At 34.3% G+C, this 22,354-nt stretch overlaps 1 protein-coding gene across 3 annotated transcripts in view; it reads right to left on the bottom strand.

Moving 5' to 3' along the window:
* The window catches only part of TAFA2 (TAFA chemokine like family member 2), a 551,182-nt gene that overhangs the window by 35,377 nt on the left and 493,451 nt on the right, over positions 1-22,354 (bottom strand). For all 3 annotated transcript variants that reach the window (XR_007947730.1, XM_051962156.1, XM_051962154.1), the window contains one exon: positions 78-230. Coding sequence is in view for 2 of the 3 variants with exons in the window: in XM_051962156.1 (XP_051818116.1) it covers positions 78-230 (153 nt within the window). In the remaining variant the exon portion in view is untranslated. The remainder of the gene's footprint in view (positions 1-77; positions 231-22,354) is intronic.

Here is a 22,354-nt window from a genome sequence, read left to right as displayed (position 1 = left end):
TAAATCACCAGAATATTTGGTAGCATTCTGGGGGAAAAAACTGTAGAAATTTAATAAAACAATTGAAGAAATCGCACCATCAACACAAGAAGGAGCGGCTCTTGTGGTGCCTGCCACCTGTCCTGGGAAGCATGAGCACTTGACCGTCTGTGACCTTTCTTCTATCTTGTTCTTATTACAACATCTATGGAGCGCCACCACCTCACAGGTTCCAGTTTTAACATGGTGAGCTGTGCAAACAAAACAAAAAGAGAAAAAGAAGATGGCACGTCAAGGCAACTTACCATATCCCCCCCCTTCTAATTAGAAATACATTAACTATAGCTCTATATGGAATTGGTCATGCATGAAACTAGAATCACAATGATGCTAACTTGCTAATGCAAATTTGATTTCTTTTCTAAATGTAGTAGTACTAGCTCCATCAGTAAATACTTGGTGAAGCAAAAGGAATTAATGGAGACAGTCTAGTGAACAATTATAGCAATCTGAAATATAGAAGTATTGTAAAGGATCATCAAAAATGTATGTACTTGCATAATAATCATGGGTAACTTTTTTGCACCTTTCTATTCAACTCGAAAATCAACATTATTTTCCTTCAGTGCTATAATTATTTTTCATCACTTCTCAAAAGTAACTCTCCTTTGAAAGAAGACATGAAATGAACAAGTCAAAGATTCTCTCTCTCTCTCTCTCTCTCTCTCTCTCTCTCTCTCGCTCTCTCTCATACATATAGTTCTGAAAACCCTAGTACCTTCATTGAATGTTTAATGTTTATGTTTTTTTTTTTCCCAAAGATAAGCTATTCAATGGGAAACTCAACAAATAGATAATCTGGAGATTTCACTTATGTCTTTACCATAGTGAAGGCTATTTTTTAAAAGGTCATAAGTACATTTTGCATTTGTACCAACTTTCCATGTCTGTCCCTCTGCATATATACTCATAAAAGAAGGATATATATGCATACACACACATGCACACACACACATACCCTGAACAGTCACCACTGGATATGCCATTAGAGTAGACAGGAAATCATTTACCGCCCACACTTCCCAATCCAACTGGCTTCATCAAAGCAATACTCAATAAGGATTTTCATTTGTGGAGGGTCCTAATATAAACAGGAGAGGTGTTAAAAAATGTTTAAAGATAGAATACCTGAAGTCAGGAGGACCTGAATTCAAATCTGGCCTCAGACACTTATCACTTCCTCTAACCAAACTATTTTTGGTAGGGTTTTTTTTTTTTTAATCATTATCCACATATCTCCTCAGATTCCTCATTTCCCACCTGACTGCACTCATTTTTAATTTCTTTGACTTCTTAATCATGCCCTAGTCTGGAAACTTCCCAATCCCCTCTCCTTTCCAGCTTCCTTTTGTGTATTACTTTCCTCTAGTAGACTGTAAGCTCTTTGAGAGCAGAAATAATTTTTTTCAAACTTGTATTTCCAACATGTAGTACAGTGCCTAGCACATAATAGGAACTTAATAAATGTTTACTAACTATTGCTTGATAGGCAGGCATCCCTTTGATATTAAAGTGACTTTATGCCTTCAGGCCCCATCTTTAAGATGATAAAAATGTTACTCACCCTATCTATTTTTCAGCATTAAGTTTGGGGAATCTTAATTCACAGCAGAATTCCAAGTTGTCATGTTGTTGTATAATGTTAGATTAAGCACAACTCCAGCTACTAGAAATAATATGGTGATGGGCAGACAGTAAAATTCCCTTACCACTTTCTCTCTCTCTCTCTCTCTCTCTCTCTCTCTCACACACACACACACACACACACACACACACACACACACACATGCTCACACACTCATCATTTTACGGATGAGGAAATGGGATTGTTTTTCTGACCTAGAAGGAAGAGGGGAAAGAGAAAGAGGAGGAAGAAGAAATAGGAAAAGGAGAAGGAGGAGAAGAAGGAGGAGGAGGAGGAGGAGGAGGAGAAGGACAAGAAGGAGGAGGAGGAGAAGGACAAGAAGGAGGAGGAGGAGAAGGAAGAGAAGGAGGAAGAGGAAGAAGAGGAAGAGGAGGAGGAGAATACAGCTCTCAAGTTTGTCTAGGAAATTTGGAATTTGATGAAGTCAGGGGAAAGTAATCATTGCCTTATGTAGTTACATAGACTGAGAATAAAGACAAATGAAATAGTAAAAAACAAAAGCTATTACTACATATAAACTCCTCAGCATGCGGTGGGTATTTATGTAATAGTTAATAAAACAGGAACTAAAAATGAAGTCCAGGAGTTTTGCTTTAAAATGTTAGAAGGTAGGAAGTGCAAAATTTCTTTATATGTATAGATGAGACACAGAATATGATGAATTAACCACTTAATAGTAGGACCTTCCACCTTCCAAATGAACAAAATAGGATTCACAGATGAACAGTTAGAGTCATATTAAAATAATACAAGGACCCCTGAAGAAGATTTAAATGAAAAAAAACACAATAATTTTATTCAAGTCAAAATCCCAGGCAGTAAAAAGTTTTTGTTTTTGTTTTTTTTTCTCCAAAAGATTCAGAATCACAATGCAAAGTCCTGCTGACTCTGTATGAAAACAAATGTCTGAGATATTCTTTTTATTAAATTCCCATGAAATAGAGATACAAAATTTGATCCTGCTACAACCTTAATTGGCTGCCTTTTCAAGCAGGACTTTAAGTTCTTAAATGAAACATTTTGGGAAAGAATATAATTGGTTGTGGAAGTAAGTTCTAAAAACCATGTCACTGGGTCTCTATTGGATCTGTATCCCAAAGAGATCATAAAAAAGAGAAAAGAACCCACATGTGCAAAAATGTTTATATCAACCCTTTGTATAGTGTCAAGAAACTGGAAACTGAGTGGATGTCCATCAGTTGAAGAATGGTTGAATAAGTTTTGGTATATGAATGTTATGGAATATTATTATGCTATAAGAAATGATCAACACGATGATTTCAGAGTCCTGGAGAGACTTATGTGAACTGATTCTAAGTGAAGTGATTAGAATTAAGAGATCATTATACATGACAACAGCATTATGCAATGATCAGTTCTGATGGACATGGCACTTTTCAACAGTGAGGTGATTCAGACCAATTCCAATGTTCTTATGATGAAGAGAACCATATACACCCAGAGTGAATACTATAGGGATTGAGTAAGGATCACAACATAGTATTTTTACTTTTTTGTTGTTGTTTGCTTGCATCTTGTTTTATTTCTCATTTGTTTTCCTTTTTGATCTTATTTTTCTTGTGCAGCATGATAGTTGTAGAAATATGTATAGAAGAATTGTACATGTTTAACATATATTGGATTCCTTGCCAGAGGGAGGGGAAAAGGGAAAGAAAAAAAAATGGAACATAAGATTTTGCAAGGGAGAATGTTGAAAATTATCTATGCATATGCTTTGAAAATAAAAAGCTTAAAGACTTTCTCAGAGGAATTATGATTATTTAAAAACTAGGTTTATTACTTGGACTTGATCAGAAGGTGAATTTCTTCAAGATCATAGCTAATTATTTGTAATGTGCTTTTGATCCATGAAAGCTTGATGTGAATAAGTCTTTTTGAACATATAGAAATAAAACATTCAGATTAAAAAAAGAGAGCTCGTTAATTGGTTTAATAAAAAATCTATTGAAATGAAATCCCAGGAGAGATTTTTTTTTTTCTTAAAGTTCATATTAGGTCATTTCATATTAGGAGGGTTTAAAAATTTTTTAAACCTTCTGAATAGATTTCTTCACACCAAGATTTTAGTGTAAAATAGAGGAAAAAGTTCTAGGAAGACAGAAGAAGATCTGGAATCTTAACAAACTTGTATTATTTGAGTAAGTCCTCTTAATCTCTTTGGCTTTGGTTTCTTAACATGTAAAATGAAAGAGTTGAACTACCTAATGTTTAAGGTCCCTCCCAGCTTTTAAATCTATGATTCTATATTCCACTTTCATCTGGAACAACCAACAGTTTGGGAAAAAAGGAAATGTGCTATTTTAAATTTTACATATTTTATCTTCATTTAATTATTTATTATTTTTAGATTTATTTTGTTTATATTTTATTTAATATTTTATAGTATTATTTTAAATGTGGAATCAAATCCATGTTCTACAACTTATTACCAGTAGAAAAATCCATGAGTCTATGAACATAATCCTAGATTTAAACTAGTAAAGTATAATACATTATTATAGTAGAGACAGCCTTGTTTGGTGGATAGGTCCCTGGATTTTGAATCAGAAAAATTTGGGTTCAAATACTACCACCAGTACTATTTTTGTGATTATAGCTAAGTCACAAACCTCAATTTCTTCACAAATGAGGACATTACATTAAGTAATCTTTAAGTTATCTTATAACTCAAAATCTAATGTCCTATGTTTCTATTATGTAATATAACATTAATCATTTTAATTCAACAAATATTTTTCTATAGTAATAGCTTTTTATTTTTCAAAGTACATGCAAAGATACTTTTCAACATTCACCATTGCAAAACCTCGGGTTCCAAATTTTTCTCCTCCTCCCCCCACTTCCCCTTCCCTTAGACAGCAAGTGATTACCAATATAGGTCAAACATGTGCAATTCTTTTAAACACATTCCCACAATTATCATGCTGTAGAAGAAAAATCAGATCAAAAGTGAAAAAAATGACAAAGAAAAAAAAGCATGCAAGCAAAAAAACAACAAAAAAGGAGTGAGAATACTATGTTGTAATCCACATTCAGTTCCCATAGTCCTCTCTCTGGATGCAGAGGGCTCTCTCCATCACAAATCTATTGGAATTGCCCTGAATTACTTCATTGTTAAAAAAAAAAAGTCTTAAGTCTATCAGAATCGATCATCACATAATCTTGTTGCTGTGTAAAATGTTCTCTTAGTTCTAGTCATTTCACTTAGCATCAGATCTCTCCAGACTTCTCTGAAATCACCTTTCAGCAAGCAATCTTAAGGACCTGCTATGTGCATCATGACTGTAGGAAGTTTAAATTCTACTGCACTGGGGAAGGAAGAAAGGGTTCAATATGTACAAAGAAAAGCAAATAGAATAAAATTTGAAAATTGAAAGAGCTCTTAACAGAAAAAGAAATAGAAGAGAGAAGAAAATGCATCAAAGAGAGACAAGATGAACAGTTTTCTCCAATAGCACAGAGATATGAGACAAAATGCCATGTTTGAGAGGCACAGTGAAAGTGTGGTTGCCTAGAATATTGAGCTGAGAACAGAAGAGCTCTGAATTTGGGGGATCACTGTAAATAATCTTGGACAAATTACTTCTCTCTGGGACTTCAATTACCTAATCTATAAATGAACTAGATTTCCTGAGATGAATTCTAGGTTTAAATCTTTTGCTCTTTCTACCTCTAAATCTACATTTCCAGAGAATATGGAAAAGGGAAAAATGTCAGATTTCTGGAATCACTATAGAAATATGTGCCTCCATTGGTCTATCCTGGTTCTTCTTTGCTATTTAATATCTCTTTCCAGGGAACATGAACCATTCCCAAGAATTTAATTATTGTATCTGTGCAGATCTTTATATTCAAGTAGAGTTTCCTGTCCGAATTCCAGAGCCACATTGTGAGCTGTCTGCTGGATATGTGTTTATGAATGTTCCATTAACATGTCAGATTCAACATGTCCAAAATAAAATTCATTTTCCTTCTAAACCTCTAAACATATTTATTGCTATTGAATGTATACACCTCGCCCCTGCCACTCACCAAAGTTAATTACCCCAGAATCATTCTTAGTTCATCCCTCTCCTTCATCATCTCATATCCAAAGTTTCCAAATCCACTGGATTCTATTTATATAACATCTCTCAAATTCAATGCTTCTTTACTTATGCGGTCACCATCCTAGTTCAAGAATATATCACTTCTCACTTGCATTACTGTAATATTCTTCTAATCAACTTTCTAGTTCTGCTATTGTCAAAATAGTTGTCCTAAGGCACAAGCCTGACCCTGCAACTTTCTCTACTCAGAAGTTTCAGTAGGTCCCTAGTGCCTCATGAACAAAATTAATTAATTAATTAATGCAAATCTCTCAGCCTGACATTTAAAACCCTCTGTTATCCTTGGAGGCTTTCACTTTAACAATAATCTCTCTGACTAGAACATCTCTATGGAATCTTATATCTCAAACAGTCTATGATTCCATGATCCTAAAATATACAATGAATATGCAAGATGTTCATAATATAATGCATTCTATGCGCAGCTGTTCAAAAAAAAGTTATGTCCATTTTACAGTTTAAAACATACTCACTTAATTGTGTTGACATGATATTCAAGTAAAAAGAAATAAGACTTGACAGCTGAGCTGTGTTGAAGAATAAATTTAACACTGGATTGTAAATTTGTTCCTACTCAGTTTCCTCTTCATTCAATTTCAGTACTGATTTGTATTCTGATTTGTCTCATTGATTTTGAAATTTTGTTTGTCTCCATACACTTCTATTTACCCAGCTTGACTAGCTCTCGAGAGAATCTGTATTATACTTTCCAAGTAAAAATAAAGCATCATCTACATGCACCAATAGGCATCTGAAATGCAAGCTAGTTAGTGAATTTAGGTGGCTGTAAATCATTTTGAAGAAGGGGGAAGGAGGAAGTGCTGAAAACAAATCTTTAAGGCAGCTAATTTCTCACTTTTGTTCATAAAAAAAGAAAATTGTAAACTTTTGTATAAACAATAAATTATTACAAATTATTGTAATTGTTATAAAAAATAAAAATGGTTATTTATATTCCTGAAGTATAGAGTGATGTATGAAGTCAAATCAGGAACAAAAATAACCAAATGTCACTGTCAGTTTTCCAAAGACAACTACTTGAACCATTTTGATATTTTCATAGAGAAACATAGAACCCTACGGAATGGAAATATTATGTCACTAAAGAATATATGATAAAATCCTCTAATATCCCACCATTTTTACTGGAAAAAATTTTAACCAAAACTCTCAATTGCAACTTATTTGTATAATGCTTTTAGGAAAATGAAGCACAGTATTAGAAAATCCTCTTAATATTAGGAATTTAAAGAAAAAAGATCTATTAAATGGTCAGCTAGGTGATACAGTGCATGGACCTGTAGACCTCTACTTAAGAAGATAAGTTCAAATTTGACGTCAGACACTTAATTAGTTCTGTGAACCTGGGCAAGTCATTTAACTTCTATTTCTTTCACTTTATCTATAAAATAGAAGTAATAATAACACCTCTCTCTAGAGTTGTTGAGGGGATCAAATAATAAAATAATTATAAAGCTCTTCAATAGGGCTTGGCACATAATAAATGCTATAATAATGCCGGATATTATTATCATTATTACCTTGAGCATAAGATACATCCAGTATGATTTCCTCCCCTTTTGACAAATATATCTACAATACTGGACAGTGAGAATTGATGATCAGAATATCACCCCAAAATGCTAAAAATCCTCAATTCATCAGAGAAATAGTAAATTATGTTCACTATACTATACTTACTAAGACAAGACTAATACAATTTACAAGAATTTTCAATGACAAAGGAGATTTCTGCTTAACTTAATTGCACAGAAAATATATTCAATTCAAAAATATACTCATGAGTATTTTGTGTGCTATAAAATGTACATCTCTTTGCTTTCTTGGAAGAAATTTTAGGAATTGGAATTTGTTAAAGGAAGAAGCATACATATTGGAAAGAATGATGTTGAAAGACAGGATACAAATGCAATTTGGAGACCTCTCCCTAGTTGTGGGAAGTAAAACAAGGAAGTTGGACTGGATGGTCTTAGATAACTTTCAAGTCTTAAAAATCTATCCCTCTAAAACTTAAGGCCCACGTAAATGCAACATATCCTACATTAAGGAAGTAAATATCCATGCTCAATAAATAAAAGATTTTCTCAAAATGAATAAATATTAGCATAATGAAGCCCCTGAACATTTATAAATCAAGAAGCTTCATGGAGCTAAATATTTAATGCTGAAAGAATTTTGTAGATAAGCTATATCTTTAATAGGTCCTTTTAGATGGACTGGTTTGTTTAAACTGGTTATCTGGAGACAGATCCCAAACTCCTACTTTAGCCAGATTAGAGCATAGGCCCTATTAGAATTTATATTTTATTGGCCTCTTTTTAAGAGCTTGTGGTCTCTTCTTTGTTACATCTTGTTTGGGATCTGTCTCCAGATAACCAGTTTAAACAAATACAGGGAAGCTCCTCTTAAGAAAGTAAACCAACCAGTAATGAATATTCTTTGGTCATGGCAATTCATTGATACCGAATATTAAGGTATGGTATGGAAGAGGTTTGTTTTATATCAATAAAAAAGTACCAAAGTGAATGAAGATATGAATCTTTTACTAAACAGAATGTCCAGAAAAATATCTCTGCAAATTGAGTCAATAATTATTGAAAAATCTGAAGTGATTAGGTTACATTCTTAATTGCTTATTAAGTTATCACCTGTTCATTTTAACAAAAAGTATAAACAACCATGAAGAGGAGGTACTATATGCACAAATAGTCATATAACAGAAAAGGATTATTTATTTATATGATTAATGTAATTTGAAGTAAATTATAATAGGAAACCAAAAAAGCAATGGGATTACAGATGGTATATTTTTTTTCTTTTTCCCATTATGGGAGTGAAGATAAATACTTAATTGAAAAATGAATTTAGAAATGAAAGAACTATATTAGGTTAAAATAGGTTGTAGCATATTAACAGCAATGAGTTATCTAAGAGATGTAGCATAAAAGAAGTCATCAAAGACATATTTAACTGAAAAAGAACCTGAGCTGATTATATAGCAAGGAAAAGCAACACCAAAGCACTTTGTCACTAATTGTATGAACTTAGGCAAATCACTTAATTCTCCTTATAAAGAGAAGGGGGTAGACTAAATGACCTTTGGGGTTCCTTTTCCAGCACTTGAAATGGTGAGACCTACACCAATATTAATTAAATCTTCAATAAACTAGAGGACAGGCACATAAATCCTTTTTGGTAGATTTTCAGAAAGATATAGTTCAAGGTTGTACAGGATGAAAAGATGTTAAAAATTGAAATCTGTAGCCCCAGTGAGATATCCTCCCATCAATGAGGTTGAAGTTTCATTAAAAGATTGAGGTAATTAAAGTTTGGAGTGCCTAGCTCACAATAACCCTATAAGGGAAATTTAAAGAGTAATATTCCAATTTTTTAGTTTAAGGAACTGAGAGACTTACCCAGCTCATATAGCTTTAAAGTCAAGGAGTTAAGAACTTAGCTTGGGTATTTTCTATCTAAGACTTCCTTCCCCTGCTTTGTGGGTGGTAAAAAAAAAAGAATAGAAAAAGAACACTCTGAATCTCTTATTCATTTAAACTTGGGTTTTTTGAGATTTTTATGTATCATGGACCCCCCCCCAACCAATGAAGCCTATGGACACCTATGAAAAAATTTTAAATGCATAAAATACTCAGTATTTAAAAGCAAAGAACTATCGTGAAAGAAAGATGATTTTTCCCCATTCAGGTTCACGTATCTATTGATTGTGAACACAAGGTTAAGAAATCCTGATCTAGATTGTCTACCCAACAAAATGAATGAAACCTTCTGGAGCACAAATTGACAATTCAAAGTCCAAATCCTTGATCAAACCAACCAAAGATTAAAAAATTCAGCAGAAATGGAGCTAAGTAGCCCAACATTGCTCATTTTGTTGTTTGCTGGACATGTATTACCACTGGAAGCATGAAGAGTGAATTGAAATATAAATTTTTTTTATAAGTTCTCAGAATTGGACCAAAGGAAACATACATAAACTTATTTGGGAATATTTAATTTCAAACATGTTAAATTGACAATATATCAATAAGCTGAACAAATAAGAGGTCCTAGGATGAGAGGATGACAGGGAGTGTGATTTAGGGAAAGAGCTTTGCATTTTAAAATGAGAAGATCTAGGTTCAAATCAGTAGATTAGCTTAGAGACTAGTCCATCAACTATGGCGTTAATACTTTTTTGTGACAATGAGAGAATTTATTTGAATTCTTTCAAAGAAAATATGTATCATGACTCTCACACACTTCAAAATATCTGAAGAGGGTTGAGTTCCATGATTCTGGAAATATATATTGTTTTGAGTTTATTTATGATAACAAAATTAATCAAACTATAACAGTAGCCTGTCCTAGCACAAATGAAATAAGTGTAAATGAAATCATCTTCTTCGCATCTTCCCTCAAACATCTGCTCAATATTGTCCCATACATTACAGAACTTGCTTCATTTAACTCCACTTCCATGATGTAGGTGTATATGGACACCATAAATATGAAAAATAAAACCTCAGGAAGAAGAATGTGAAATAGGATCCATTATATGATGACAGAATTTCTGAGTTGAAAGACCACTCTCTATGCCTAAAAAAATTCTCTTTACATTATTCCCCCAAATTGATCATTCAGCCTACATTTGAATACCTCCAGAGAGAAAAAACCCACTAATTCCAGTCAGCTATCCACCTTTGGATAGCTCTAATTGTTAGGAATAATTTCTAAATTTGCTGCTTTGCAACTTTAACCTATTTATTGCTACTGGTTATACCCTCTGGGGCTAAACAGAGAAAGTACAATTTCTCTTCCAAAAGATAACTCTAAGATACTTGGAGATAGTTATCATGACCCCCTGAGTCTTCTCCATAGGCTAAATATACTTACTCTTTAAATCTGTGTCACCTTGCAGATACAAGCCTTTGAACAGTGCAAGTATAACTCATTTTAGTTCTCTGAATAAGCAGCATGTAAAACATCAAAGCAAGAAAAATAGAGCTCTACAAACACCTTGCATATGGTCTCTAAACATGCTTATTTTTTAAGGAGTTCCATTTCTTTTAAGAAAATGAAGTATGTCATTTAGATATTTGTGTAATTTAATGTTGCATTTCAAGGCACTTAACAAGAGTTAATCTAGGGATAGCTAAATAAACTTTATTTCTTAGTGCTGCTTCACTCTCTAGGTAAGAGAATGTTTTGAATAACAAAAAGGCAACCAAGAGTGGGATACCAACAAAGGTTGTGGGAGGGAAGCCAGGATGACCACCCTAGGGTATAGTAGGGGTCAATCTTGTATTAAATTGCATATCATATCTTATTAAGTTAAGATTTATGCTTAATAGATTTATTAATTCAGAGCTGGAAGGGACTTAGGTACCTTATAATATTCCTTATTATAGATTCCTTATAAATGACATAGCCTTTCAGAGGTTCTTGGCAATCACTTCATGCTGAATGCATGAAGTCCCCGAATAGGAAGAGACCTCCTCTATGAGATTCCTAGTCATTAAAAGAAGAAAATTGAGCCATTCAAATAAGAAAGCATGGGAACATAATCCAGGGAATACACCATTGTATAATAGAAAGAGAATAAGATCTGAAGTCTGAGAAACAGGGCTCAAATTATAGATGTTTCTTACCTTTGGTATTTGCTAAAGTCAATTAAAATCCCTGAGCCTCAGTTTCCTAACCTATAATATGAGGGAATTGGGTTAAATGATTGATCTCTGTTATCCTTTCCAACTGTAAATACTATGATTCCATCAGAACAGTTCATCTCACTGCAGGTGGCTCTAGAGGGTATTATAGTGAGGAAAAGAGGATTTATTTGTTCACAGGATTTAGTTTCTTGGGTCATGACATAGGATGTAAGAATCAAGGTTCTGGACCAGAAATGGAGTATGACTAACTATTGAAAGGAAGAATGCATTTGCCCGAAGACTGGCTGATCTGATTAAGAGACTTTAAACTACAAAAGGATGAGAGGGATAAATGCAGTCAGATAATGTTGCTAAACCAGATAACACAGAGGGTAGCAGGTAGGAGGAAGAATATCAATAGAGGTGTTCAGTAATCCCTAACAATGTTCAGAATGATGATGAGTAGAAATGATACCTCTGAGTTCTGTATTACTGGTAAACATAGCAAACCAAAATTTCAACTTGAAGTGATTGTTATGACCTAATAAGTACCACTGAAATTTTATAAGATAAAGCTTTATGAGTGTAATAGAGCATCTGATGAAGGCGAATGAATTGTGAAGAAGGAAGGAAGAAATTCCATGCTTCGAATGGAACCCTGTATTCCTACATGCCACATTATGATCCAGAAAGCCAAATCCTGTGAATAAACTCTATACTCACCTGAACAGCTCGGTAGTGCAATGGATAGAATTCTGGGCTTAGAGGCTGTTTGCCCAACAAGATTGTAACCTATGATAGAAGCTTAAACGTAAAAGTAAATGTTTAAGGGAAAGAATAATACTTCCACATCCCCAAGTGCTCATCTTCCTGAGTTCAAATCTGGCCTTAGATATTTACTAGTTATGTTTGATCCTGAGCAAACCACTTAACCCTGTTTGCCTCAGTTCCTCATCTGTAAAATGAGCTGGAGAAGAAAATAACAAACCAGTTCAATGTTTTTGCCGAGAAAACTTCAAATGGGGTCAAGAGGAGTCAGACACAAACGAAAAACAACTTAACAACACTTACCTAATTGTCGATAATACAAAAGCATATATTCCTAAAATGAGGATATATCAAAGAGATATTAAATTAATACTTTAGAATATGAGGGGACAGGGATTTGTTCATTCATTCATATGTGTGTGCATGTAGTCAACCAATATTATTGTCTATTGTGTGCTCAGTTTGTGGAAAGTAAAAGCAAGAAGACGGAACAAGTAGCAGAAGGAAAATAGAGGATCAGAGCCATCAAGAATTGCTGGTCTACCATAGCATGAAGGAAACAAGGATTCCTAAGTGGGCAGCCATGCACAAACTGAGGGAGAATTTTGAATGGGATTAAGTCTGAACAGGGAAGAGCAAATGTGATTCAAGGCAGTGACACATTCTTCCCCTCCCCTCCATCTATTCAGGGAAGAGCTGTACATCCTCTGGGTTATTTACACACTTTAACTTTCTGTTCTGTCTGTCCAGCCTCAGGCTATTTGAAAAGAGCAGCTGGGAATATAGAAGTATTGTTCTTTTCCCTAAATATTTACTTTTATGTTTAAACTTTTATCATAGGATACTACCCAATTGGGCAAATAGAAATCCTAAACCTTGCATTGTGTTTAGAGAAGATAAGAAGAAAAGTAGGCAATAGATTCCCTTTCAAGAGATATATTTTGTCCAACTGAGCTAGGTTTGGGAGTGAATGGGGGATAAAGGCATTAAAAACAAAGAAAAAAAAGGGAGGAAAAAGTTCTAAATAACTTAAGATCAAATATATTCCCAAAGGATTCCCTTTAGGAGTATTATCAGCTAGTATAATCTCACTCTGGGACCAAGGGAGGGGAAACAGCCATTTTCCCCTTCCTTAGAAGGCATCCTGGGCTGGATGTAATAAAAGTCATACCCCTAAAGGAAGTGAGTTCCAGAAAACCTTGCTCATTCTAAGGGAATGAATTCCCCTGACATGCTCAATCATGAAATGATTGATAGCTAAACCAGCCTCACTTACTAATACTACCTAGTGAATAGGCTAATAAAAACTATAGATTTTAAAAATGCTAATGGTTATTTTAAAAGACTTTTATTGATATGATCAAGGCAAAAGAAATATCAAAGAAAGGATAGGATCTCTGTTTGATGTAACTGATAAGATGAGAATGGATAAGAAATAACCACCAAATTCCTATTTTCTCTGAGATGGGTCTGATAAAAGAGAATCAACAATGAATACTTATTAAGCATCTTCTATGTCCATAGCACTGATCATTTCATTTGTTCCTCACAACAACCACATATTACATTTGAGAAAACTGAGGCAGACAGAAACTAAGGACTTATCTAGAATTAAAAAAAAAAAAAAAAAAACTAAGGCTGTATTTGAACTCGGGTCTTCTGACTACTAAGGGATCAATCAGTTCAGACATTTACTAGTTATGTGACTCTGGGAGAGTCACTTAACCCTCCTCAGTTTCCTCATCTGTACAAGGAGCTGAAAAAATAAATGACTAACCAGCTGTTAGTGTTCCCATTCCCCATGCATTTTATTTGTATTTATCTTTTTATATAGTTTGCATTTATTTGGCTGTATGGTTATAACATAAATCTGGAAATAGGAGAAAATAACACATTGCTCCCTACTATTCACCATCTTAGAACCCCTAAGAAGAAGAGAAAACCTCTAATACCCATCAAAGTTAAGATGTTTCCTAAACAGAGACCATATTTGGAGCAGCCACAAGACCACTTCCCTTCAGACATAGATTTGGAAGACTAAAGCATCCTGTTCTTTTCTCCAGTTCTTCTGGAGCCTTACTTTGGAATACAGCATACTAGTTAATAAATCAGGAAGTTAGGTAGCCTAGTGGCTAGAGTGATGGATTTGGAGTAAAGAAAACCTGAGTATGAATCCCAACTTAAAGACCTAATTGTGGGATTCTGGGCAAGTCACTTGACTTTTGGCTACCTATAACCTTTCAGACCAGTGATTAGTCTCCTTTTATGGATCCCCATCAAGGACCATCTTCTCCATCCATAGGTGGCCTTGTCCTGCATCCTTTTCTCTTCTCCCTCTTACTTAACCTGGCAATATCATAAACTCTTATGGGCTTGATTATCTCAGACCTATTCATCCTTCTCTAAATTCCTTGCTGATTTCGAATCCCATTTTTCTATCTTCCTTCAGACATCCTGAACTGGATATCCAGTAGACATCTTAAACTCAACATATCCAAAATGGAACCCTCCAAGTTTCCCTATTACTATAGAATATATAGGATATATATATATATATATATATATAGAGAGAGAGAGAGAGAGAGAGAGAGAGAGAATATATATATACACATACAAAATAACCATTCTCTTAGCCCCTTAAAATTCCAATCAACTCTTCACTATTTCTCAATCCAATGGATAATCTATTGCTAAACCTGATGATTTCATTTTGGCAACATCCCTCAACTATGCCTCCTTCTCTTCTCTGAGAGGCCCAACCCTTGGTATAGAACCTTATCTCCTCATTATTGGATTACTGTGACAGTCTGCTAGTAAGTATGTTTGCTTCAAGTATCTCCCCACTATAATCCATTCTCTATCCTGTCACTAAAATGATTTTCCTAAAACATAGTTCCAAAATTCACCTCCCTGGGACTCAATAAACTTCAGTGATCGCCAGTTGTCCCTAGATCAAATACAAAATCTTCAGTTTTCAAATACCTTCATAATTCAATACTCTCCAATTTTTCTAATCCTGTTTCTGTTACACCTCCCTATAGGCATTCTTCCATCCAGTGATACTCCTAGCTTCCTTACTTTCTTATAAGCCAAATACTCTATTTCTTGGTACTAGGTATTTTTTCTGGCTGCCTCAAATACGTGAGATGCTCTCTCTCATCTTCACCTCCCAGTTTCTGTAATTCTTTCAAGTTTCAACTAAAATTTCATTTTCTACAAGGAACCTTTCCCAATACTTATATCTAGCATCTTCCTCCATTGATTATTTTCTATTTAACCTCTGTCTGACTTGTTTGTATGTATTTGTTTAGCTGCTGTCTACCTCATTATATTGTGATCTTGGATTAAGAACTGGCTTTTGCCTGTTTTGGGATCCCTGATGGAACCATGTATCTGGTTCCTAGTAGGTACTTAATAAATGCTTATTGCCTGACGACTTCAGTTTCCTCATCTTCAAAATGGTGATAATGATATAACTTATACCTCAGAGTTGTTGTGAGGATAATGTGAAATTATATACATATATGAATTTATGTATTTTATATATAGTACTTAGCAAATTCTAAAGTGTTATGAATTATGTTGCATTAAGTTATTAAATATATATGTCTTGTACATGAATAAAAGTGTGAATGCAGATTTGATATATAATTATTAATTTGGAGAAGCATTTGCTATCAAATGAAAAAAACTGAAATAAGTAAGAGAAACAGAGATCATCCTCAAACCCAAGGAGTCCTCATTCTAAATGCTTCAGTGAGAAGCCTTAATTTAGTCATAGACAGAGAGACAATGAATGCTTCACACATACCTAAATTGTTTTTCAAAACCATAAGTGAAAAACACTCACTGGGAAACTGGTAAGAATTAGCAGGAGAAATGAGGGTGGGGAGATTTCAAAATGAAAGAATATATGGAAATTGGAAACAAGAGAGAAATAAAATTTCCCTAAGATGTAGCAAAATAAAATTCTAACAAGCAAGAATGAGACTAAAATGCTATTCTGAATTTCCAAGACAACCATTTAAAGTTCATCAAGGCTTGTTGATCCAGAAAGAAGAAAAGCCTGCCTAAAATGCATACTCAAGTTATTTTGAATAGATTAATTCCTTTATTTTTGTTTTTCAAAACTCTAGGACTTGGATATTGTTACAAAGGAATCAAGTGCAATACAAGAAATCACTATGCTCTTTAGCATGCTTTTGTATTTTATTCAATTCCAAAGGGGCCATATTGCTCTTCTAATACCTAAATTGATTTTATGTCTTAGAAAGTGGATTAATTTATTTATATCACTAGAGTGCTATGGTCACCAAAACAGAAAGGGTTAATGCATACTTGAAAGTTATCTAAATTACAACCAAGGAGCTTTGAGCTTAAGACAAACATTACTTTTTAAAAGTGTTTTTTTAAGAAAACATTGTACAAAATAAAAGCAATATTGTACATGAAGAATTGTAAATGACCAAGCAATACAATGACCCAAGACAATTTCAAAGGTCTAATGATGAAGCATACCATCCACCTTCAGAGAAAAAATTGATATTGTTAGAATACAGACTGAAGCACACTATTTTTCATTTTCTTTCATAATTTTAATTCAATCATTGATATATGAAATGAATAATATGAAAATGTTTTTTTTTTCGTGATTGTATGTGCATAGCTGATTGTTTGCCCTTTCAGGATGAGGAAGAGAGGAAAAAGAGAATTTGTAACTCAAAACTTTTTTTAAATGTTAAAAATTTGATTTAACATAATTTGAAAAAATAAAATAGAATTTTAAAAGATCTTTTTCCATTAATGTTTTGTTTTAATGATAAGCAATAGTCTTCTAAACTGTAAGCATCCCCTGTTAGAATGGAAAATGATAACAATTTGTTCCAACAGTTATGAAAGTAGCTGAAGCAGGTACTGTAGGGTGCTTAGAGCTTAGATAGACAAAGAAGATAATACAATCATCTAGTGCATTTCAAGTCATCACCAGTCACTTTGGCTTTATTCAATCACTGGACAGTGATGACGCTGGAAGTGAGAATAAGGCTGAGGACTTCTGCAATTCTGCTTCACTTACATCCAATTTATCCATAGATCAAAAGTGTCTCCCTTAAATTGTAAGCCTCTAGAGACCAAGGACTAGATTTTGGGGGGGCGGGGAGGAAAGGTTGTTTTTTTATGCTTTTTAAAAAATATTTCTAGTGCTTAGCACAATGACTGATACATAGTAGGCTCAATACATGCTGGATAACTAGCTGATTTAAAGATTTCTTCCAGTAGAAAATACATCCCATCAGCTTAGCCTAACCAGTGAGAGACTTTGAGTCTGTAATCTATGGACCAGCCCAGGTAAGTTTGGAAAAATTTGTCACAAGAAAATTAGTCATCAGGTAAGGATCTGTTTTTATTGTTGCTTGTCCAAACTCTTGACTGTTCAGAGCATCAATGTCTGTGTCAGAACTCAGAGAAATAAAATCATATCTCATATGAAGTGCTGAAATTTTGAAGAAATATGAAATTATCAATTGCCTCTACTTTTACCATTTGACTTAATATAAATATACACCTAGTCAGAGCAATAGTCAAAACATGGGTGACTTTATCAGTGTGGGACTTTCTCACACTGAAAGAAATCAATCAATCACCACGCATTCATTATCCATCTAGTTGTCTCAAATACCATTTTAGATTCTGTGAATACAAATACAAAAGAATTGGGATTTTTCAAGTAGCTGAGGTTCAAAGGTAGACATTATAACATATTCAAAGATGAGTAGATAAAAGATACAAAATAAATACAAAATGATATAATCAGGGGAACAATAATAATGCAATCATGAAAGACCTCTAGAAGGTCTATCACTGACCAGCTAGTAAATGCCAAAGCCAAGATTTGAATTAAGATCATCCCTCTCTATTCAATACATCACACTATGTCTCTCTACAGTATAGTTAACATCTATAAATCCAGATGTCTGAGTTACATCCTGAACTGAATATAGTGGGTGATCAGCAGGCAACAAACATTCTTCAAGCATTTTCCATGTATTGGACAAACGTGAGTGCAAATAAAAGCAAAAAGAGATAGTCTTTGACCAGAAGGAATGTCTAATGAGAAAAGATAAGACAGAAAAGGAATAAAAAATCAGAGTTCAGGGAGGTAGTAGAAGGTATTCAACAATAGGGAAAGAGGTCCAAAAGGAAGCCAGGATATTCCAGACACTGAGTGAAAAAGAAAAAAAGCTGAGGAATGGCAGTGAGGGCCACATGATCAGAAGTACAGCTACAAAGGGAATGAAAGATGAGTCATTCCCAAAAATAGAAACTCCAAGGAACTCAACAGTGGAAGAAGGGGCCATTGGTGCAGAAAAAAATCAAGCCATCCAAAACATGGAAGTGGAATCTGGAGAGTCAAAAGCAAAGAAACATACATTAATATAATGGTTTCCTTTAATTTGACCTAAATTTAGCATGGGTCAGCTTTTTAACAATAACAAGAATAATAAATTATGAAAATAATAGGTAACAGATCTAAAGTGCTTTATTTTAACTTTGCAATGCATTTGAAATGCAATCATTCAATGATCATAACAACACTGTGAAATAGGTGCTATTTTTATTTCCTCTTCACTTTTAAAGAAATAGGTTAAGAATGATTAAACGACATGCCTAGGGTAAGATAATAAGTATGTGAGCAAAGATTTGAATTCAGGTTTTCTTGATTCCTGGTCTTAGCAGTGTATATACTAAACCATTGATTCTAAATTTTTGGGGGGTCATGGATTCCTATAGCAACAGTCCAGTAAGGATTATGGAATCTTTCTCAAATTAATTTTTTTAATGAAAGGAAATATTAAATTTCATTTAGTGGTTACTGAAAATAAAAATGCAGTTGTTTCACATCCAAATTTATATGTCCTCTAAAATCTAAATAGATTTCTTGAATATTGCAGGACTTCTTAACTTGGGCTCTACAAAGAATTCACAGACAGATTTCAGGGGCTCCATGAACTTGTTAGGGAAAAAAAACACTTCTTTGTTTTCCTTTACCACTAACTGAAATATAGCACATGATTCATTTATAATATTAAGAAAATTATTGTGAAAAGGAATTCATAGACTTCACCAGCCTGTCAAAGAGACCTATGACATCAAAAGGTTAAAGAATTCTTCATCTATATCATCCTTTTATTCTGGAGAAAGGGCACGGAATTATTGTAAATCTGAAACTATTAATTTTAGCATGAATATATGTTTCAAAAGAATATTTTTGTCCAGCACCAAGAGAAGCCCTAGGCAACAAGGAGACTTTGCACCTTGCTAATGTCTACCAACAAACCTAACAATCCACACTCAAATGGGTTATTACTCCTCTCCACTGTAAAGCAGTTTTGAAATCACAAGAACAGTTCTTGACAAGTGTTTATCCCACAGATGTTAGCCCAGCTATGCTTGAAGGACTACTTCCACTCTGCAATTAACCTATTTAGTCCAATTGGATAAAGGATGGTAAGCAGAGTTCATGTGACATTGTATGCCAACAACATCCCTGGTAGCCTTTAAAAGCAGAGTTAATGAATGGTTGGCTATAGTCACCCTGCCAAGTGTACTCTACTGCATGATGCCATTGGGGGAAAAAGTCTCATTCATCAGCTTGTCTGCCAGCCACCAGCTATAGCCATCTGTGAAAGAAGACTTTTGCACCCCCCTTGGAAAAAAATCAAGTAAAACTAAGATGTAAGCATTCTCTAGGGATCAGTCACTAATGACCCAGGAAAATTAAGCCCCAAAGATTCCCATGGCCCTGATTCCCTGTTAACAATAGATTGTGGGATGGATTTATCTTCACTGAGTCAGGAAAAGGTTTGTTGGAATAACATGGCAAATTGGCTTCATCCCAGTTGGGCACAAAATCTGTAGAAAACATAAAACCACAGATGGAGTACTCCATGTAGAAACTCTAGGATCTGGACAGTTTTCAGCCATCTGACTTCAGCCTCCTGGGTTTACACAGGCTAATTTTATTCAATCAGTCCATTGGCACAAGGAAGAGTGATTTTTTTAAAATAGGTTATCTCAACTTCCACAGAAGTCAAAGCCCTCTCCACGACTGTAGTTACAGCTAAGGCTTAGTTGGCAGAACTACAATGAGAGATAGAGGCAGACCATTGGCACTAATCCCTTGAACTCTTCTACATAGTTATATCTAATAGATTACTCATTTCTGTCCTCACATGCTAAATGGAATAAAATAGGGGTGTATGTCTTTCCTAAGAAGGTGATGCTGATATGATGCTAGACTAAGTAGGATACAAAGTGAAACCATGGTAAAAATATCAGGAAGATGAATAGTTCAATCAATTCAAGATATTTTCTCATTTTTTAAAAATCTGATTAAAAGATAGTAATAGTGAGGCAGCCAGGTGGCCTAGTGGACAGAGCACCAGCCATGAAGTCAAAAAGACCTGAGTTCAAATCTGACCTCAGAAACTTAACACATCCTGGATGTGTGACCCTGGGCAAGTCACTTAACCCCAATTGCCTCAGGAAAAAAAAAAAGAAAAAGAAAGAAAACGTAGTAATGGCTAGTAATCAAACAAATCAATAATCTGTCATTTGCAATGTTCCATACACTTTCATTTAAGATCTTTGATTATTGGAATGTTTTGTTATTTTTCTTTTCTCTCTAGAGAATTGTCACTTTTCACTTATTTATTTATTTTTTTATATATTTTATTTTATTTTATAATAACTTTATATTGACAGAATCCATGCCAGGGTAATTTTTTTTTACAACATTATCCCTTGCACTCGCTTTCGTTCCAATTTTTCCCCTCCCTTCCTCCACCCCCTCCCCTAGATGGCAAGCAATCCTATATATGTTAGATATGTTGCAGTATATCCTAGATACAATATATGTTTGCAGAACCGAACAGTTCTCTTGTTGCACAGGGAGAATTGGATTCAGAAGGTAAAAATAACCTGGGAAGAAAAACAAAAATGCAAATAGTTCACATTCGTTTCCCAGTGTTCTTTCTTTGGGTGTAGCTGTTTCTGTCCATCATTTATCAACTGAAACTCAGTTAGGTCTCTTTGTCAAAGAAATCCACTTCCATCAGAATACATCCTCATACAATATCATTGTTGAAGTGTATAATGATCTCCTGGCCCTGCTCATTTCACTTAGCATCAATTCATGTAAGTTTCTCCAAGCCTCTCTGTATTCATCCTGCTGGCCATTTCTTACAGAACAATAATATTCCATAACATTTATATACTAGAACTTATTCAGCCAATCTCTAATTGATAGGCATCCACTCAGTTTCCAGTTTCTGGCCACTACAAACAGGGCTGCCACAAACATTTTGGCACATACAGGTCCCTTTCCCTTCTTTAGTATCTCTTTGGGATATAAGCCCAGTAGTAACACTGCTGAATCAAAGGGTATGCACAATTTGATAACTTTTGGGGCATAATTCCAGATTGCTCTCCAGAATGGTTGGATTCATTCACAATTCCACCAACAATGTATCAGTGTCCCCGTTTTCCTGCATCCCCTCCAACATTCATCATTATTTTTTCCTGTCATCTTAGCCAATCTGACAGGTGTGTAGTGGTATCTCAGAGTTGTCTTAATTTGCATTTCTCTGATCAATAATAATTTGGAACACTTTCATATGAATGGTAATAGTTTCAATTTCATCATCTGAAAATTGTCTGTTCATATCCTTTGACCATTTATCAATTGGAGAATGGCTTGATTTCTTATAAATTAGAGTCAATTCTCTATATATTTTGGAAATGAGGCCTTTATCAGAACCTTTAACTGTGAAGATGTTTTCCCAGTTTGTTGCTTCCCTTCTAATCTTGTTTGCATTAGTTTTGTTTGTACAAAGGCTTTTTAATTTGATGTAATCAAAATTTTCTATTTTGTGATCAGTAATGGTCTCTAGTTCATCTTTGGTCACAAATTTCTTTCTCCTCCACAAGTCTGAGAGATAAACTATTCTATGTTCCTCTAATTTATTTATAATCTCATTCTTTATGCCTAGGTCATGGACCCATTTTGATCTTATCTTGGTATACGGTGTTAAGTGTGGGTCCAT

Source organism: Antechinus flavipes, chromosome 5, assembly GCF_016432865.1.
Source record: "Antechinus flavipes isolate AdamAnt ecotype Samford, QLD, Australia chromosome 5, AdamAnt_v2, whole genome shotgun sequence".
Lineage (NCBI taxonomy): Eukaryota > Metazoa > Chordata > Mammalia > Dasyuromorphia > Dasyuridae > Antechinus > Antechinus flavipes.
The sequence above is the reverse complement of the archived record's forward strand: the minus strand, read 5'-3'. Positions and strand labels throughout refer to the sequence as shown.